Source organism: Taeniopygia guttata, chromosome Z (assembly GCF_048771995.1).
Source record: "Taeniopygia guttata chromosome Z, bTaeGut7.mat, whole genome shotgun sequence".
NCBI lineage: Eukaryota > Metazoa > Chordata > Aves > Passeriformes > Estrildidae > Taeniopygia > Taeniopygia guttata.
The window spans coordinates 27,601,101-27,617,963 of NC_133063.1; the positions used below are offsets into that span (position 1 = coordinate 27,601,101).

The window sequence follows — 16,863 nt, forward strand, 5'->3', positions numbered from 1 at the left end:
TGAAAAAGAAAAAACCCAAAGAACAAAACAACAGATAATTTCCTAATCTGATTGTTTTTGCATATTTTATCCCATCCTAGCTTCTGCTTTTCAATCTAGCTTTGCTCTAGAAAACTAAAAGACAAATGACAAGTGGGAGTTGTGGTTTTATTTCACCCTGGAAAATAGTTAGAATGCATATTTCATAGGTAAGTTTTAAAAAGTATCACAGTAAACCACTGGTTTTTCCCTAGATGATCCTCTGACTGTGATGTACCACTGTCCATATCCAAAGTCTCAGTGGTGTCCAAACCCTGGGTACATGATGATGTGAGTCAACAGAGCATTCAACATTTTTCAAACATGACTATTTGTGTACTTTTTAAAGGTCATTGAAGAACCCTTGGAATTCTTAAATTTATGCTTGTAGCAATCTACCTATTGAAAATGAGGAAACCTTTGGGAGAAAAATTCTTCACATCACTAATGAGCCTGACCTGGTATAACTAAATGCATAGATAGTTAAATACATAAATAAATGTGCACATGCATATACAGACATAAATATGCATACACAGATTCATGTAAGCATATGTTTAAAATACATGCATGCATATTATAAATGCAACACACCCACATGTGCAGATGTGGACACATATATAGATAGTTGTAATACCAAGAAAAACTGAACTGGTAAATAAGGCAGTACTAATGAGGAGTGACCCAATTAACCCAAACTCCAATTAACATAGCTTATCCATTGCTGCAGACCTAGTCCTGCCCAGGGGTGACACGGGTAGGAGTACCAACTGAGATGGAGGGTCACAGAAAACATTTTTGTTTTCCTCTCACTTCTTTCAGCCACACAGTAAACTACTTAGGACTGACAGAAGTATCAGCTTTGGCAAAGTGTGCAGATGGTGGATGCAAGATACATCTCAGCTGAGGAACAGCACTTAAAGCTTGCATACTAAAATACATGGAACTGTTTTAATAACAGTTTTTCAGCAATCAGATGCCTGAAAACAATATTTAAAAAGCAAGCATTAAAATTGGAGAATGCTGTCTGTTCTCCTGTCAAAGTAGGTCCATAACCTGGTTTTGCTTGCATTGCTCAGGGGCTGTGCAATGCATTTCAAATAAACAAACAAAACAAAACAGGAAAGGAAACGAGTTAATTTTGGCAGGATAATAAATACCGCAAATAGGGAAGTTGCTTGGCACCCCCACCCTAGATGCAATCTACAAGTTACATGGTCAGTGCAAGGGAAAGCAGTAAAAGATTGTTTAACTGAGAGGATTACAGAGGATTGCTTGACTGTTCTCTTTGGCAATCAGAAAGCTGAATACCCTCCTGTGATAGCAAACCTTCCATCCAGCAGACATTTGCCATTGTTGCTGACAAAGACTAAACTGCAGAGAAGGGAGTCTTTGACAAGGTCCAGGAAACAATTACGTATTCGGTCTTGTGTAGTTTGCACTGGAACTTTTTTTTTCAAACCATTTTTGTTGTAGCTTTCTGGTGAGTACCTCAGATAAAGCACTGAAAACAAATACACAGTTGTTAATGACAAAGGCGTATGATATTTGCCAGTGCAAGGAGAAAAGTGCAAGCAAGTCAAGGAGGAGGATTTTTCCCTAGTGGAATCTGTAGCCTTACTTGCATTGATCCATGCAGAATTTTCTAGCCTATATTTTCAGAACAGTGAGGAGATTTAATGTACTTGAAGTCAAAGTCATTGCCAAACCTGCTTATTAGCTGAATTGCACACTGAACAAAGCTCCTGCTGCTGCTGCTGCTGCTGCTGGTGTAGTCAGCTTTAGGTACAAGAGAAAATGTGTTGCTCTAGAACAGGTAAATTTCCAGTTTTGTTTTTTTTTTTTCAAAGATAGAATATAATTCCAAGTAACACTAATACACTTTGCTGTATAGACCTGTTTCCTCCTAATATTGGGGAAAAAAAAAAAATCCTGCAATAGGCTTGGTTTTACTGGTGCTTGTCCAGAGTAGACATGGCTGCTGCAGGATCTGCCAGCCAAGATCTGCTCGGACAAAGCACCAGCAAACAAAAATAAAGTTTTCTGTTGTAGCCATCTGCCACATCCCCACTAACAAAAGACATCTGTGTGTGTGTATGGGAAATGAATGGAAGGACAGTGCTCAGGACCAGTAGTATTTCTCAGCATAACTATGCCAGAAAAATCATGTAGTGTTGTTCAAACTTGGAAGCTAATTTTTTTTTTTTTTTTTTAATTTTTCACACATAAATCACAGAATGGTTTGATTTGAAAAGGACCTTAAGGACCACCAAGTTCTACCCCACCCTGCACATTCAAGTCTGTTTCAGGGGTGGCACAGGCACTTACAATCAGAGCCCAATACCTCTCCAGCCCAACAGGTTTCACTGCTTTGTAGAGGTCACAGATAGAGGCATCAAGAAAAAACAGCTCAAATTCTAAGGCTTTCGCGTCAAGTTGTGGAATGGCTATCCTTGGACATATTCAAATTTCACTAAAGAAGTCCTTGCATAACCTTAGCCCTTTAGACATGTTCGGAGAGGAGGCTCAGTTAGATGGCCTCCAGAGGTCCCTTCTGACCTGAATTATCCCCTGGCTGCATAAATCTCCTCCTTCCTGGAGAGAGACCACTAAGCCCTGTCCCTCACTTCCTCTTCTTATACCAGCTTTCAACTCCAAAACCAACCTCTCATCCAATCTTGTGGAAACTTATTTTCTTTACAAAGTTTAATAAGCTTTGCAAAAAGCTTCTCAAAGCTTTTTGTATGTGCAAGAGGATTATTTTGCTCACATGACCTCCTTTATTGGCATACTTAACACCCTCCCTCCAGAAGCCAGTGATGCCGAACTTTACTGGAGCCTCTCCAACAGCTTCCCAAGAGACTGTGTTTATCCCTGGATCTTATTTTCTCAAAGACTGTGTCATCTCACCAGGAGTGGTAGCTGCTTCCACTGCTTTGGCATTATCCAGACCTTGCTAAAAGAGTTTTTGAATATATGGTGGCCTCCTATGATACCCAGACCCTAGACACAATTTTTTTTCTTGCCAGTTTCTTATGACTGCTCTCAAAATTCTTATCTATTCCTGTCCATTAATTAACATATATTTTTACTACTTTTTTTTTCTAAACTTAGTGAATCAGATCAAGTAATACCAGTGCTGATGCCACAATAATTTTTTGTCTTTTCTTTTATATAGCTTTTATTATTGTCAGTGCCCTTAGCATGCATACTTGTAATTCTTTAAGTCTGATAACTTAGCATAGTCCTGGTATTCTGTTGGGCCACAAGACCAAACATCCTCAAGGACTCACAGTTGGAGGCCAGAAATCCTACACTATCTTGAGAAATCTAGGTCTCCTCTAGAATACATCCTGTGTAAGCTAGGATTAGGCCCATAGTGCGAATACTTCAGGACAAGGAGATATCATGCTATTCATTCAAGTCTCTCATTAGACCATCTTTGTTAGATATGCTAATTTACAAGGTCTATAAAGTTGTATATGAGATCTACCTACCGTGTGTGTGCATTTCTGAGTATTCCACCTTGGAGGAGTGTCACACCATAAAAATCCTTATTCAATACCAAAGTAAAAACCCTGTATCCCTTAACCATGTCTGGCTCTTAATTTTAGTACCAAGGAAAAGGCATCAGTGCAACATTGAAACAGAAATATGAAGGGAGTGGGAAATTATCTATAAGAGGAGAAGGAGAAAGAAAAATATATGTCACTTTTAAATTTAAAACCAGATCCATTTTGTGGCAGAACAGAGCTGTGCAAGCAACTAGTAACTTGTGGAAAGCTGCTAACCCTGTGAGGGTGAGATGTGGAAAACAAGAGCCAGATCTGCTGCTGCAGATGTCCCACACAAGAATTGCCCGACAAGCTTGTTGATTTTGGCAGTGAAAGAAACAAGGTCCTGTGCTATGAGGGGGGGACCCATCTCACGGGATGCCTAGATGTCCCAACCTTCTTCAGAGGTGAAGGGCTGAAAGTACCACATGCTGCAGAAGAAGAAACCCCTCTCACACTGGTGAAAATCCCCAGCAGATGCAGAGTTGCACCTTGCAGTTCTTATGTCATAATTTAATAAGTGTTACAAATTGCATTACAGTAAAGGTCAAAGGATCAAAAAAAAAAAAAAAAGTAGTTCATATATTGTTTCTGCTATTCTAGAAAGGGAAGCCATTGCCACAAGGCAGACACACACCATTATGGCATGCAGAGGAGCATCACTTGACCCCAGCCTGCCCTGCTACCACTCCCCAAGGCTTGACTTGGACTTGAGCTGAGGCTGAGTTGCAGGGAGAGGTGGGCATGGAGCAAACACCACAAAGAATGGGGAATTGGCACGTGATCCTAGAGAGCAGGGAAGCATCCCTTCTGGGGCTGCCTGGCCACACATTCTGATCAAACCCCTTCAAGAAATCTCTGCTGCCTGGGTGTCCTCTCCCACAAGGCACTCAGAAAAGTACCACCCTGGCCAGAGATGCTGCTGTTATTTGGGGCCAAGGAAGGGATGGCATTCACTCAGCATGTTTTGAAAGTTCTGAGCTATCTTAATCCCCTGGAGAAGCACTTAAGACTGAGTGACCCAGCACATGAATTTTACAGGAAGAAGTGCTCCAACTGCTTTCATGTGCTCCTGCAGAAACTTAGCCCTTTGTCTGCCAACATGCTTTTTCAGTAATGTATAAGTTTCTAGTTTTTCTTATTAGAATCATGTTTCCACTTTTTCTTACTAAAAACATTCAACATGATTGCAGATAATATTCATTAGCTATGGTAAATGAAAATTATCTAATAATGTCAGCAAAACACATGAGTAAATATCCATTTTAAGAAGAGAAAACTAAAGAGAAAAGTAAAGAACAAAGACTATACATAGATTTACAAATATCTGCCATAGCCTCTATATATATATAAAAACAGTTATTCACTTACCAAAGTTGTAGGTCTCAATGAATTGTAAATAATCTTAATTTTTGTACAACTGCACTTTTCCAGAATCAAAATACATAGTACATTGTTAATTAACTTTCATTATACAGGTGTTAAACATCTGCCATTGGATGACCATTTCATATTTAAAAAAAAATTAAGAAAGCCCTTCAATTTACTAAACTTCACAGAGCCATTTCAGAGTTAGTCTTTCAATCAGCTGTTCCCTTTTAAATTTATTTTCCTGATTTCTTGTTTTTCTTTCTGTTATGATTTCACTGCTATTTTCTAGGTTTCAGCAAAAGAGGATGAAAAGTGTGTTGTGAGAACTGAATATTCTTCATGGATTTGAATGTTGTCCTTACTGCTTTGAGAAGTTCACTTAGTTTTAGCTTTGTAGCCTCTTGAATTATCCTGTACCCTCATATTACTTACTCCAGAGGGGCAGCCTCTCTCAGAGGTGTTTGGCTGCTTAAGCCTTTGCTGCATCATAATTCTCTATGCGGTATGACATGTAGCTTCCTAAGAAAGCACATAAATAAATGTGTCTTTGTAAATGAGTTATTCATGTCCAGCTTTTCATCCACCAGCATCCTCTAGCATCCATCCTTCTCCACAGGGCTGCTTCCAAGGATTTATTCCCCACGTCTGTGCTCACACCTGGGTTTACCCTGGCGCAGGTGCAGCACCAGCACCTGGCCTTGTTGAACCTCATGAGGTTGTCATGGGCCCACTACTCAAGTTTGAACAGGTGCCTCTGGGTGGATCCCATCCAGAGGCAACCAGTTTGGTGTCATCTGCAAAAGTGCTGAGGGTCCACTAAATCCCACTGTCTATGTCAAAACAACAAAAACTCTAAAGAGCACTGGCTCCAAGACACAAACTTGAGGAGTGCAACTTGTTATCAGCCTCCACCTGGACACTGGGCTGTCGAATTGTGTTATTATATGTTTTATTATGTATAAGTTCATTCCATGTATCCCCCCCGCGCTCTGTAGCGACCCCCTGGGTTTTCCCATGTCCCCCCGCGGTTTGCCTTCCCGGGAAAGTGCCAAGTCACTGTGTTTACATCTCTCAGACCATCTGTCAGTCACGCGGCGGGGTCGGGAGACAACCTGGGACCCTCCACCTGTCCATCTCCCATTGGATGTACCCCTGCACGCCACTGTCCCCAGACCCCCGTGGCATTATCTCATTGGCCGCCCCGGTACTTAACCCGCGGTCTGGGGACGCCCCGGGCTTTTTCTCTCACCGGCCCCTGCTGCTGCTGCCCGGCCCGCGGCTTTTTCTCCCGCCCGGCCCCTGACTGCCGCAGCCGATCCGCCGCCGCTGTCGCCGCGGCTCCCGCACATGCCGGCCACAGCGCCGCGGCTCCGCGCGCCGCCTCTCCTGGCTCGCGGCCTGCTTCGGAGCGCGCTGCCCCGCCCCCGGACCGGCAAGGCGGCACGGACAAACTTCAGCAAAGCACGCTGCAGCCTTTTCGGTTTTTGCTTTCCCAACCAAGCCGCAATAAACCGGGATTCTGCCTGCGGGAGAAAAAGTCTCTCTCCTTTTATTTGCCGCGGGACTCGCCGCGCTCCCAGACCCACGCAGCACCGGCCGACGCCCGTGAGGGTTCGCCGGGAAACACGGAAATTTCCCGCGTTCTCCTCCCCCCCACGGAGCTAGCTGGGACAAAGCGGGGACAAGAGAGCGCTAAGGCACTGGGCCATGGACCACAACTCTGTCTGCATCCACTCAGCCAATTCCTTATCCATCAAGCAGTCCACCCATGCCCACCAGTTGCATATCTCCCTAATCTGGACATGAGGATGCCATGTGGGACTGCGTTAAAGGCCTTACAGAAGTTTAGGTAGATGACACTAGTCAGTCTTCCCTTGTCAGTCCTTGCAGACACTACATCACAGAAGGCCACCAGATTGGTCAGTAGTCCCTTTATTCCCTGTTTAAAAATAGAAATGATGCTTTCATTATCACAGTCACTGGGGACTTTGCCCGGCTGCTGTGACTTTACAAACATCACAAGAGTGTCCTGGCAACAATACCATCATCAGCACTGGGATGCATCTCACCAGGTCCCATAGGCTTATGGCCATTCAGTTCAATCAAGTGGTCTTGAACCTGCTTTTGGCTGGCAATGGGGGTGATTTCACTTCACCAACTCCTACCTGCAGCCTTAGGGTATCAAGAGACACAGGAAACCTTATAGCTGGTGAAGTCGGAGGCAAAGAACTCACTGAGAACCTCAGCCTTCTCTCTATCTGCTGTTGCCAGTTCTCTCTCCTCATTTATCAGGGGTACACTGTCCTTGGCTGTTTTTCCCAACTGATACCCTTATGAATCCCTTTTTGTCATGCTTCACATCCCTTTCCAAGCCCTGTTTCATTTTTACCTTGCCTTTCCTGAGCCCATCCTTACATATCCAAACAGTATCCCTGTACCCTCCCCAGGTCACCAGTTCCTGCTCCCACTGGCAGTGTCTTCCTCTTACTCCTCAGTTTCAGGAGAAGATCCTTGCTTATCTGTGGTGGTTTCCCATCCATCTTGCTTGGCTCTTTACACGTTAGCTTGGAAAGGTCTTCTGCTCCAAGAATAGTCTCTTAAAAGAGTTGCCAGCTCTGATCAAGTCCTCTGTTCTTAAGGACAGATTCCAGCACCTTCACCTGCTCACATTAAAATGTTGCTCTCAGCCCAAAAGCCTGAAAATTTGTGAAGCAGTCCCCTACACAGAAGACTGTAGGTGTGGAGATGCTCTTCCAGCAGCTTCTTCTTTCCCAGCAGCACTCACTGGAGAGAAGAGGCTGCCAGGGACTGCTGAGCACCCAGATTCTGGTGGGACAGAAAGAGTTTTTTTAATAGAAGAATAATATTCTATACCAAAACTAGGAAGCATTTCAAATGTTTATTTCTACTTCAGTTTCACAGACATCAGGGTATTAAAAAACAATAGGAAAAGTAACCATCACATAAAATCACAAAATCACAGAAAGTGTCCCACTTTAAGGGACTCTTTAAGAGTATCTAGTTCCAACACCTCTACCATGGGCAGGGATGTCACCCACTAGACCTGCTCATACAAAGCCCCATCCATGCTAGCCTTGAACATTTCCAGGGTTGGGGCAGCCACAGCTTCTCTGGGTACCTGTGTCTGGGCCTTGTCACCTCATAGGGAAGAATTTCTTCCCAATGCCTAATCTAAACCTGCCCCTTGTCAGTTTGAAGCAATTCCGCCTTGTCTTGTCACTCCATGCCCTTGTCAAAAATCCCTCTCCAGCTCTCTTGGAGTACCTTTACAGACTGGAAGGGACTCTAAGATCTCCCCAGAACTTCTCTTCTCCAGGATGAACAACTGCAACTCTCTCAGCCTGTCTCCATAGTGGAGGGGTTCCAGCCTCGGATCATCTTTGTGGCCTTCTCTGGACCAGCTCCAACAGATCCACATCCCTCTTTAGTGGGACCCCACAGCTGGATGCAGCACTGCAGGTAGCGTCTCACCTAAGTGCACTTCCCTCAGTCTGCTGCCACACTGCTTTTTCTGCTCCAGGACATTTTTGGCTTTCTGGGCTGTTTGAGCTCATCGCAAGCTCATCTTGAGTTTCTCATCTCCCAGCACCCAAAGTCCTTCTCCTCAGGGCTGCTCTCCACCATCCTCTGCCCTGCCTGTATTTGTGCCTTGCATTGCCCTGATCCAGGTGCAGGATCTTGCATATCCATTCAGTTAACATCAAACCTCCATTCTGCTTAGCACAATAAAACTGATAATGACAATTGGTGTGGACACCTGCACCTCCAAACTTATTGTTAGGTTCAGGTAGTCTTTCAGTGCTAAGTCTCATAAAAAATGCCATGAGCACTGCAAGGTGACACTGCCTTCAGAGAAGTGCTGCTGATCCTGAGCATCCGTGGTGGTGTGCTGGTCTCCTCGGTGCTGAGCCAGTGCCATGCCAGGAATACTGAAGACTTTATAATAAATGTAAGGAAGACCATCTCTTCACTGTTCTTCTGTACTTTCCTGGGCCAAAACAAAACTACACAAGTATTCCGTTTTTTCTGGAACAATTTGTGCCAAATAAACATGTAATTTTTTTTTTTTTTTGGGGGGGGGGGGTAAGGAGTGGGATGTTCAGCACACACTGTAATAAAAAAATAGTTTTGCCTTCAATGTGAATCTTAGATGTTAATTGAAATCAAGGAAGGGCATATGTGTGCAGAGGTGAAACCTCTCATCAAATAACTTACATACATACATTAAAAAAATCAGAAAACCTTCAGGTGCAGCCAACCTAGTAGGGGGAAAATCTAAATCATTTTTTTCACTGTAGTGACTACCTTAATAACAAGGGATCACCTTTACTGGTAATCTCTGCATAATCTGGATCCTTAGCCACAGCTGCAGCAAAAATTAATTTGAACAGTTAAGTTAATTAATAATTAAGAAATAAATAATTTAATAACAGTTTGTTGGTTTGTTTGTTTGTTTTAAAAAGATATATATTTTACTTTCAGGTAGAAAAATTATTCCTGGAGTTGTCTTCATAAGCCTTGGATTTCTAACTACTGTTGTTGGCAACAATAAGCCATACTCCTCTGACATCTTTCAGGAGAACAATTCCACTGCTCAGGTAGTGTTTGTCAGGGAACTCTCTTGATTTCATGGAGGAATAGTCACAAATGGGCTAATTAGGACATCTGCACTGATTTTCCAGTTTTTTTTTACCTACAGGCAAAACTGTCACTTTCATTTTTAGTGTACTTCAGTAGTTTACAGATGGCAGAGGCTGAAAACTATGCTCAACTCTTCATTTAGCTAAAAAATCCATTTAATGAAATCCATGGATTTGCATGAATAAATGCCACATCAAAAACCGCATTTGCAGAATAGAGTTTGAAGAAGTGACCCAATTCATCACACCCCCTGAAGCCTCACTGACTCCTGCCTCTCTCAGCAGGGTGCTTGCTCACCTGCTGGTGGAGCTGGCTGAATTTGCTGGCCCAGCAGAAAACCATTACCCCGGACACCTTGGGTACAGCTGTGGCTGAGTCTGCAGTTGCAGGAGCTCTTGCAGGGCTCTGCCAGCCAAGGGCAGCCTCCCCCCACACATACAGAGGCTGAAGGACCTCTCCACTTATATTATTTCCATTCCACATCCCCTGCTTCCCACAGTAACCTTGGAAAGAAGTTGCCAAGCCAGTGGGGCAGAGTGATGGCTGATTGGTGAATGTTGACTCTCACAGTCCATGTTTGTACCGGCACCAAGGGAACCAGATACTTCTGACCATTTCAGGAATCAGAGATGCAATATTCAGAACTGATTTGATTCCAGTATTAAGTATAAAATTTGGAACTGCATGAAGCTATTGAAAAGGGGCTTCAATGGTGAAAGACTGTTTTAAAAATTGCTTTCATACAGAATGAACACTTTTCTCTTTCTGTGCACTGCCATCCTGCAAACTATTCTCCCCCAAGTTATATGCTCCCTAATGAACTTCTCAGTCTCAACTTAACAGCACGTTTTACATTGAAGAGGTCCTTAATTTAATGTGCAGTCAGAGGAGCATTGCAAAACAAGGCACTACAAATAGAAGGAAGAGGACAGCACCCAGCCCTACAGCCAACACCATCTAATCAGGGTTTGCAGTGCAGGTACATCAGGTCAAGGCTCACAGCGCACTTCAAACTACTATGATGATGAAAATTATTTCTTCTGTCTTTCTTGGAAAGATGATTCCATGATAGCATAACATAGCTTATTTATTGCCTTCAAGCTGCTTACTTATTGTAGAGACTGAATACCTTGCAGAATAATCACTAAAATTTTACTTCCAAAGCACAGAATGTATTTCTCTGCTCCCTGCCTGACTGGTCTGTAATGAAAAACAGATGGTATTTGTTCATTTGTCAGATTCAGCTAAATCTCCCTCTCTGCAAACAAACAAAACACTCTTTTGGAATGTCTTCGTTGATTGCTGTCATTAACACACCTCTCTAGGAAGTGGTAATTATCCAGCAATTGACTCACTGACCTCCTGCCCACAGCTACTCATTCCTTCTGCCTTTTCACTGTGCCTTAAATGCCACCTTAGCATCACTGCCTTGACTTAACCACTCCTGTCTCCCTCCCTTGTGCTTTCCCTGTCTTCATGCGCTCTCACCAGTAGAACTAGGAACTTCGAAAAGGCTGGAAAGATAAAAGACTCAGACTGTTGAATTATAGGACATTAAATATTTAAATTATTTTCAAATTAAGTGCATAGTCTAGCACTTCAAGGCTCAGAATAGTCCATGTAATTTTTTTAAAGGTAGCGACTTTAATATGTTGAAGACTTTGTTCTTTCCTTTTAAAAATAAAAAAGAAAGAGGTAAGAAAGAAGAAGAAAGAGGAAGAAAGAAAAGAGAAATAAATGAAAAAGGAAAAAGGGAAAAGCAGAAAGATGAAAGGGTAAAATAAGATAAAAAGGCTTATGCCTTTATTAATGTTCAGCTCTTTATCAAAAAGATCAGCTGGGCAGGGGGCCTGACATGGCAATCGCCCTCACTGTCGTAGCCTTACCAGGTAGCCGAAGAGTGAGGAGGCGTGCAGAATCTGTTGGTGAAGCCCCCAGCAGCAACCGTCCCCTCTCCTTTCCTTGTGGTAACACCAGAAAAATCTTGTCTTTTTGTTCCTGCTTTCCCCACACCACTCTAGTCTAATCTTCTGTAGGTTATGGTGACAGGTCAAACGTCGATCATGGGGGGATGGGTTTCTTTTCCTCAGCCAGTGTATTTTACCTGTCCAGCCCCGCCTCAGCTGTGTTTAGTTCTTCATTTAGGGGTGTCCTTATCCCCCAAAACACACTCCCATGGTTCCATGGGTTTCCCTATTTGCATCTCAATCCTAGAATTCCTAGAATGGCAGCGTGGGTGGGGGGTAGGTGATCTTCCAGGTGGTTTAGAGAAAACAAACAGAGAAATTAACATTTCAATATTAGTACTTAACTCAAGCCAGCAGTGTCCCAGTATTGCCATGGGAACCAGGAAGGCTCTTTTGTTCATTACAGTGAGTTAATAATTTTCTGTTCCTTCTATGATCATCAACAGGGAAATCGAGGGGAATGAAATCTATTGGACAAACTTTAGATTTTAAATTAATGCAACCTTCCTGGGAAAGAGCACTTAAGTAAAAAAAGAGACAAAATAACCATAAACTCTTGCAGATAGTTATTATGTATGAGAAGTACTGAAGAAAAAGGATTTACCTATGCCTGGACATGCAGTTGCATTTATTCAATATGAGTAAGTGTAAGCTCATGATTAAACACTTTTCTGAATTTTACCCAGTAAATTCAATTCTGCAGAATCCTGAGCACTCTTCCACTAGTATCAACATGTCCATGAAGCTTTCAAATAAAGCTTCCTATTTCCATCATTCTTCTAAACATCATACACATTTGTTAGCATCATATGCATATTGTTCAGAGTCAATGCTTTCTTAAACCGAACAACATCTTTACTAATTTAAAGAGTCAATTTCTACTAATGCACTATTTCAAGAAAAGTCAATAAAAATACTATCTCAGCAATCACATGAGTTAATGCAAGTGCATCTGAAGGTCTTGCAATACTCTCCTTTTATATCATCCATGCCTTTTATTAGGACACAACGTCAAGTTTAATGTCAGGTGCAGGTAGCTGTGTGAGGAGGGAGGGAAGAGCAGCAATTCTCCATCCCCCTGACACCACCCAAGCCCCTTGGGGCACCAGTGGGGTAGTTGGCAGGAAGGCAGCTGCTCCACCTTCCTGCCTTCTACCTGGTGGCTTCAAGAGGAGAAGCTGACATATCCATTGTGCAAACAAATTGTAATAAAAAACCCCAACAAATCACAGAACTGGTCAGTACAAACCAGCATTTTCTAGCAGATAATCAAGATGTGATTCACCTGACAGAAGCCAGGCATTTGCATCTGATAATTGGCACTGGCTGGCTGAGTGGTCAGGGAAAGGAAAAGAAGGAGGAGGAAGAGTAGGATGACAAGAAAAGCATTTCTGTGCTCTAGTTCTTATAAAATGCAAAACTGGGGTAGGTTAGCTCAACAGCACTTTCAAGGTGCCACTTTTCTCTGTCAGCTGCAAAAACCATGTTAAGGTGGCATGACCAGAAGAAATTTCCTCTCAGTTAAGCTGTAGTGAAATTAATTGATTGTGTACTTTGCTTTATTTGTTGTGATCAATGCAGTACAAATTTTCCTTTGACTCTTCCCTCTGCCTCACTTCTTCTAAACACATTTGTATCAACAATAGTGTTGACACAGGCCTAATTACCCGTGACATACATTAAAAGCTGCAACCACAAGAGAAGCTTAGAGATGAAGAGCAGGCATTTCAAACTGAACCTGGCTATGAATGAACTTTGTAAAAAAACCCAACAAATCACATAAAAAAACCCACATTGAAGAATTGCAGCCATGCAGGATGGTGTATTTAAAAGAAGTGTAGGTGTGGCATTTGGGGAGAGGGTTTAGTGGTAGGCTTGGCAGTGCTGATTTAATGGTTGGTCTTAGGGGTGTTTTCCAGCCTCAGTGATTCTTTGATGCTCTGTGTTCACAGGGCGTCTCTGCACTCCACAGGCTGAACAGCAGAACCCACCACATCCTGGAGTGCAGCAGAGCTCAGAGAGAAACTTTCTTGGAAGGGTTTTTTGGGGCAGATCTGATATTGGACAGCGAATATACAGAGCAAAACACAGGTTTTGCCTCTACACAGAAAGTACTTTGTTTTTTTTTTTTTTTTTTTTAAATGAATGTAGAAAAATGTGGTTACAATAAAGAAAAACAAGTAAACAAGGGCTATTAGTTCACAAATCACACCAAACAGCTCCCTCTTTAACCAACAGAACCAGGAAGAACAAGCCATACATTACATTATTCGATGTACTAACAAGAGGAGTTCAGTGAGAAGAAGGAAAAGAAATACATCTATATACTCAAGATAGCAATGCACAAATAGGCATAAAAGAGTGCACAAAAATATTCTGAAGCCTTGTGCTTCCCTTTGTGGCATTTAGATAGCTAGATAAATAGCTAGAGATCACACAAATATCTCAAAAGTTAAAATTTCCATGCCATTTTTACCACAGGCATTAGAAATATAAACTGTCAAGTACATAAAGATAACCTTTACACCTGGCTGTTGACTTTTAATTATGTAGTAAGTTTCATAAGCGGTAGTATACTATATCCCCTCTTAAAAATTAAAATAATTCTAACAAAATTTCAAATATTGTGAAGCACTCTGCTGTAAATAATTTTTTTTGAAATGCAAGTGCAAAAAAATTCCTCAGCACAAAATCAGTCACATTTCTGACACTGCAGGGCTTCTCATCTTACTAATTTCTATATATTTCAATTATTTAACATAGCAATATTAGAATTGAATTCGGAGACAATCTTCATGGCACAGTACATTTTTATTTCCCAATAAAGATTCTTCATTTGTTGCATTCCCCAGGATTCTGCTGTCTGGCCATGACCTATTCTGTGGCTTCTGAGTGGTTTTGTTCTCCCATAGCTAATTCGCCACCATTTTTGTACTTTTCAGCAAAATAATCAGAGTCAAAGCTCACAGACAAATCTGGAGGACTCACATAAACATTTCCACTGTCTATTGTGACCTTGTGAATCCTTTGTTTCACTCCTTTTGATTGCCACTTTGGTGTTGGTGATGGCTCCAGAGGATTTATTCCTTCGTACAATCCTTCTCCTGTTTCCAAGGTAATTTTAAACTTATGCCAAGGACAAACAATACATGCTTGTCCATCAATATCCTGCAGGAAGAAGAAGAAGAAAAGATAGCAAGTAATCCTCTGGGACAAAAGATATGTTTGGTAATTTGGTTGTATGGCTGTCTGAGATTATATGTATATGACTGGTTTTTTTTTCTATGTAATATTCAGATAAAAGCATTACAAAAATTCCATTGGAGTTTTCACATGACTCTATACCTCTGCATTATTTTTATTTTGCTTACATACCTCTATTTCTCCAAGACATAAAGGGCCTCCTTCATCTGAAACAAGGCAGAATACCATATTAATTTATGCAGCAGATTTTATGCTTAATTCTAACAACAGTGAGATCAGGCAGGTAAATATCTTACGGTAGCAGCGAGAATCCAGAGCATGAAATTTCCCCTCATGGTAGAAAACAACAATTTCTCTGCCATTGATTTTGGCTGTTATTCTTTGGGACTTCTTTATGTCCTCTTCTTTGCCAATGATTATAAGACAATCTGGCTCCATTTCAGCTCCTCCTGTGCTTGAGCTGTGTGAATCCACATCCTTAAAACACGTGGAAAAATTAATGAAAAGGTCACTTGTAAAGCAATTCACATTTTTATTTCATGTGAGGAGAGGGAGAAAAGGTTTCAGCGAATGACTATCAACTTGCAGAGGTAGAAAAGTGCAAAAGCTTGGTTCGGTTAGTGTGTTGAGTTACTGTGTGCACTAAGAGAAGTGACAGGACAAGGAAAAACAGCTGCTGGAAACCAGATACCTCAAAGCTCAGGCAAGATAAACTCTCAATCACTATTTGTTTACACCTAATCCACTTTTGGTCCTCAAAATCCACATGCAAACAAATATAAGGATGGCAAATGTAAAATACTATACAGTACAGGTATGCCACAGGTAACATTTACATGTAAATCCATTACTTTTACATAATATTATGGCTAGAAATATAAAGTGATTTAAATCAATAAAATATTATTCTGCAAAGGAAATAAAACATTTTTTATTGAGAAGCTGTATTCAGCCTGACATTTCTAGCAAAGCTTCCTGCCTTTCCTTCCCTTCTTTTACATATTTCAAACATGTAACTGACTTTCCCTCTCACAAGAGAGAATATAAGCAGTTTTATGAAAGCAACCTTCCCATTAAATTTGCTTACAATTAGCTACTGTGTTCCAGTTCTTCCTGAATTCCCAATACAACCTTGCTTCCACAGAAAATTAAAGCTAAAATAAGTATTTATAAACACAGAAAGGGGAACCATGGGCAGGGGGAGGAGGGGGTGTCTCTGGCTGCAGGGGGATGCACTGTACCTTTGGTCCATACCAGATTGCAATGGAGATGAGAAAGCAGATGAAGAAATGAAGACTGAGGATGATAAGGTCCAGCATTGCCTCCCTTCACGGTCTGTCACCACTGCCCTGCCTTATTCCTATATGTCACTAGGTGCTTCTCAGACCCTCTTTAAGTGCAAGCAGGAGGAAATGGGGCCAGGCCCTGTAGCACCCTATGACAGGACTTTACAGGTTCAATGCATCAGAAACCGCCTCTGCCAGGGCTGATAAGAGCCAGGGACATGCTGGGGCTGGCCTGATAAGAGAAGAGCAGAGCTTCCAATTCCCCCTGTTGCTGTCCTCACTGTGAGCCCAGTACTGCTGCCTGCTCCCAAAACCCTGCTCAGAGCCACACATAGCCATGTGAGGATCCTGGCTATCCTCAAGATCAGCAAATGCAGGTTTCCTCATAAGCCACCATGCTGGGAAGGCCGGTTTAAGTGCCATGGTGGCATTTCCAAGACCAGTGGTTAACTGATCTGATCTTAACTGCTAAGACCAACTCCCTGCTTTTCAGTTTAAGGAACTGCCACCCAGTCTTACCCAGAAAGTGAAATGTCACTGCCAGACTCACAGGATGATCCAGTAAGGCATTCACACTTAGTTTTTTCAAGAGATAAGCAAGTTAACCACAGGAGCCAGAGTAGGAAATTCCCAGTTTTTGCTATCACCATTTGGCTGTCTCTCCCTATAAACTTTCCAAATTGGCAAAGATACTAAGATGCAGAAGCCTGTAATTAAAACCTCACTTATTAAGACGCCTCTAAAAAGCCCTGTGTATATAAATGTGTACATCTCTAGAAAGAAGAAACACACACACACACA

The 16,863-nt window shown here is 42.0% G+C and overlaps 1 protein-coding gene across 2 annotated transcripts; it reads right to left on the reverse strand.

The window, feature by feature from the left end:
- Positions 1-14,364: 14,364 nt before the first annotated feature.
- On the reverse strand, positions 14,365-16,235 carry RFESD (Rieske Fe-S domain containing). Of its 2 annotated transcripts, none has more exons than XM_012577453.4 (4): positions 16,031-16,235; positions 15,073-15,253; positions 14,948-14,982; positions 14,365-14,740 (listed from the first exon to the last, which is right to left on the reverse strand). In XM_012577453.4, the coding sequence occupies exons 2-4, from the start codon at positions 15,212-15,214 to the stop codon at positions 14,447-14,449; spliced, it is 471 nt and encodes a 156-aa protein (XP_012432907.1). In that variant the 5' UTR covers positions 15,215-15,253; positions 16,031-16,235; the 3' UTR covers positions 14,365-14,446. The 2 variants fall into 2 exon arrangements, with proteins under 2 accessions (XP_012432907.1, XP_004177183.1); XM_004177135.6 differs by having other exon boundaries at positions 16,018-16,233.
- Between the last annotated feature and the right edge of the window lie 628 nt (positions 16,236-16,863).

Excerpts from the sequence above, each read along its gene's own strand:
- RFESD (XM_004177135.6), bottom strand. The coding sequence starts at position 16,095 with ATGCTGGACCTTATCATCCTCAGTCTTCATTTCTTCATCTGCTTTCTC. Across the intron at positions 15,254-16,017 it reads CAATCTGGTATGGACCAAAG|GATGTGGATTCACACAGCTC; the intron begins GTACAGTGCATC and ends ACGTGTTTTAAG. Across the intron at positions 14,741-14,947 it reads TATGTCTTGGAGAAATAGAG|GATATTGATGGACAAGCATG; the intron begins GTATGTAAGCAA and ends TTCTTCCTGCAG.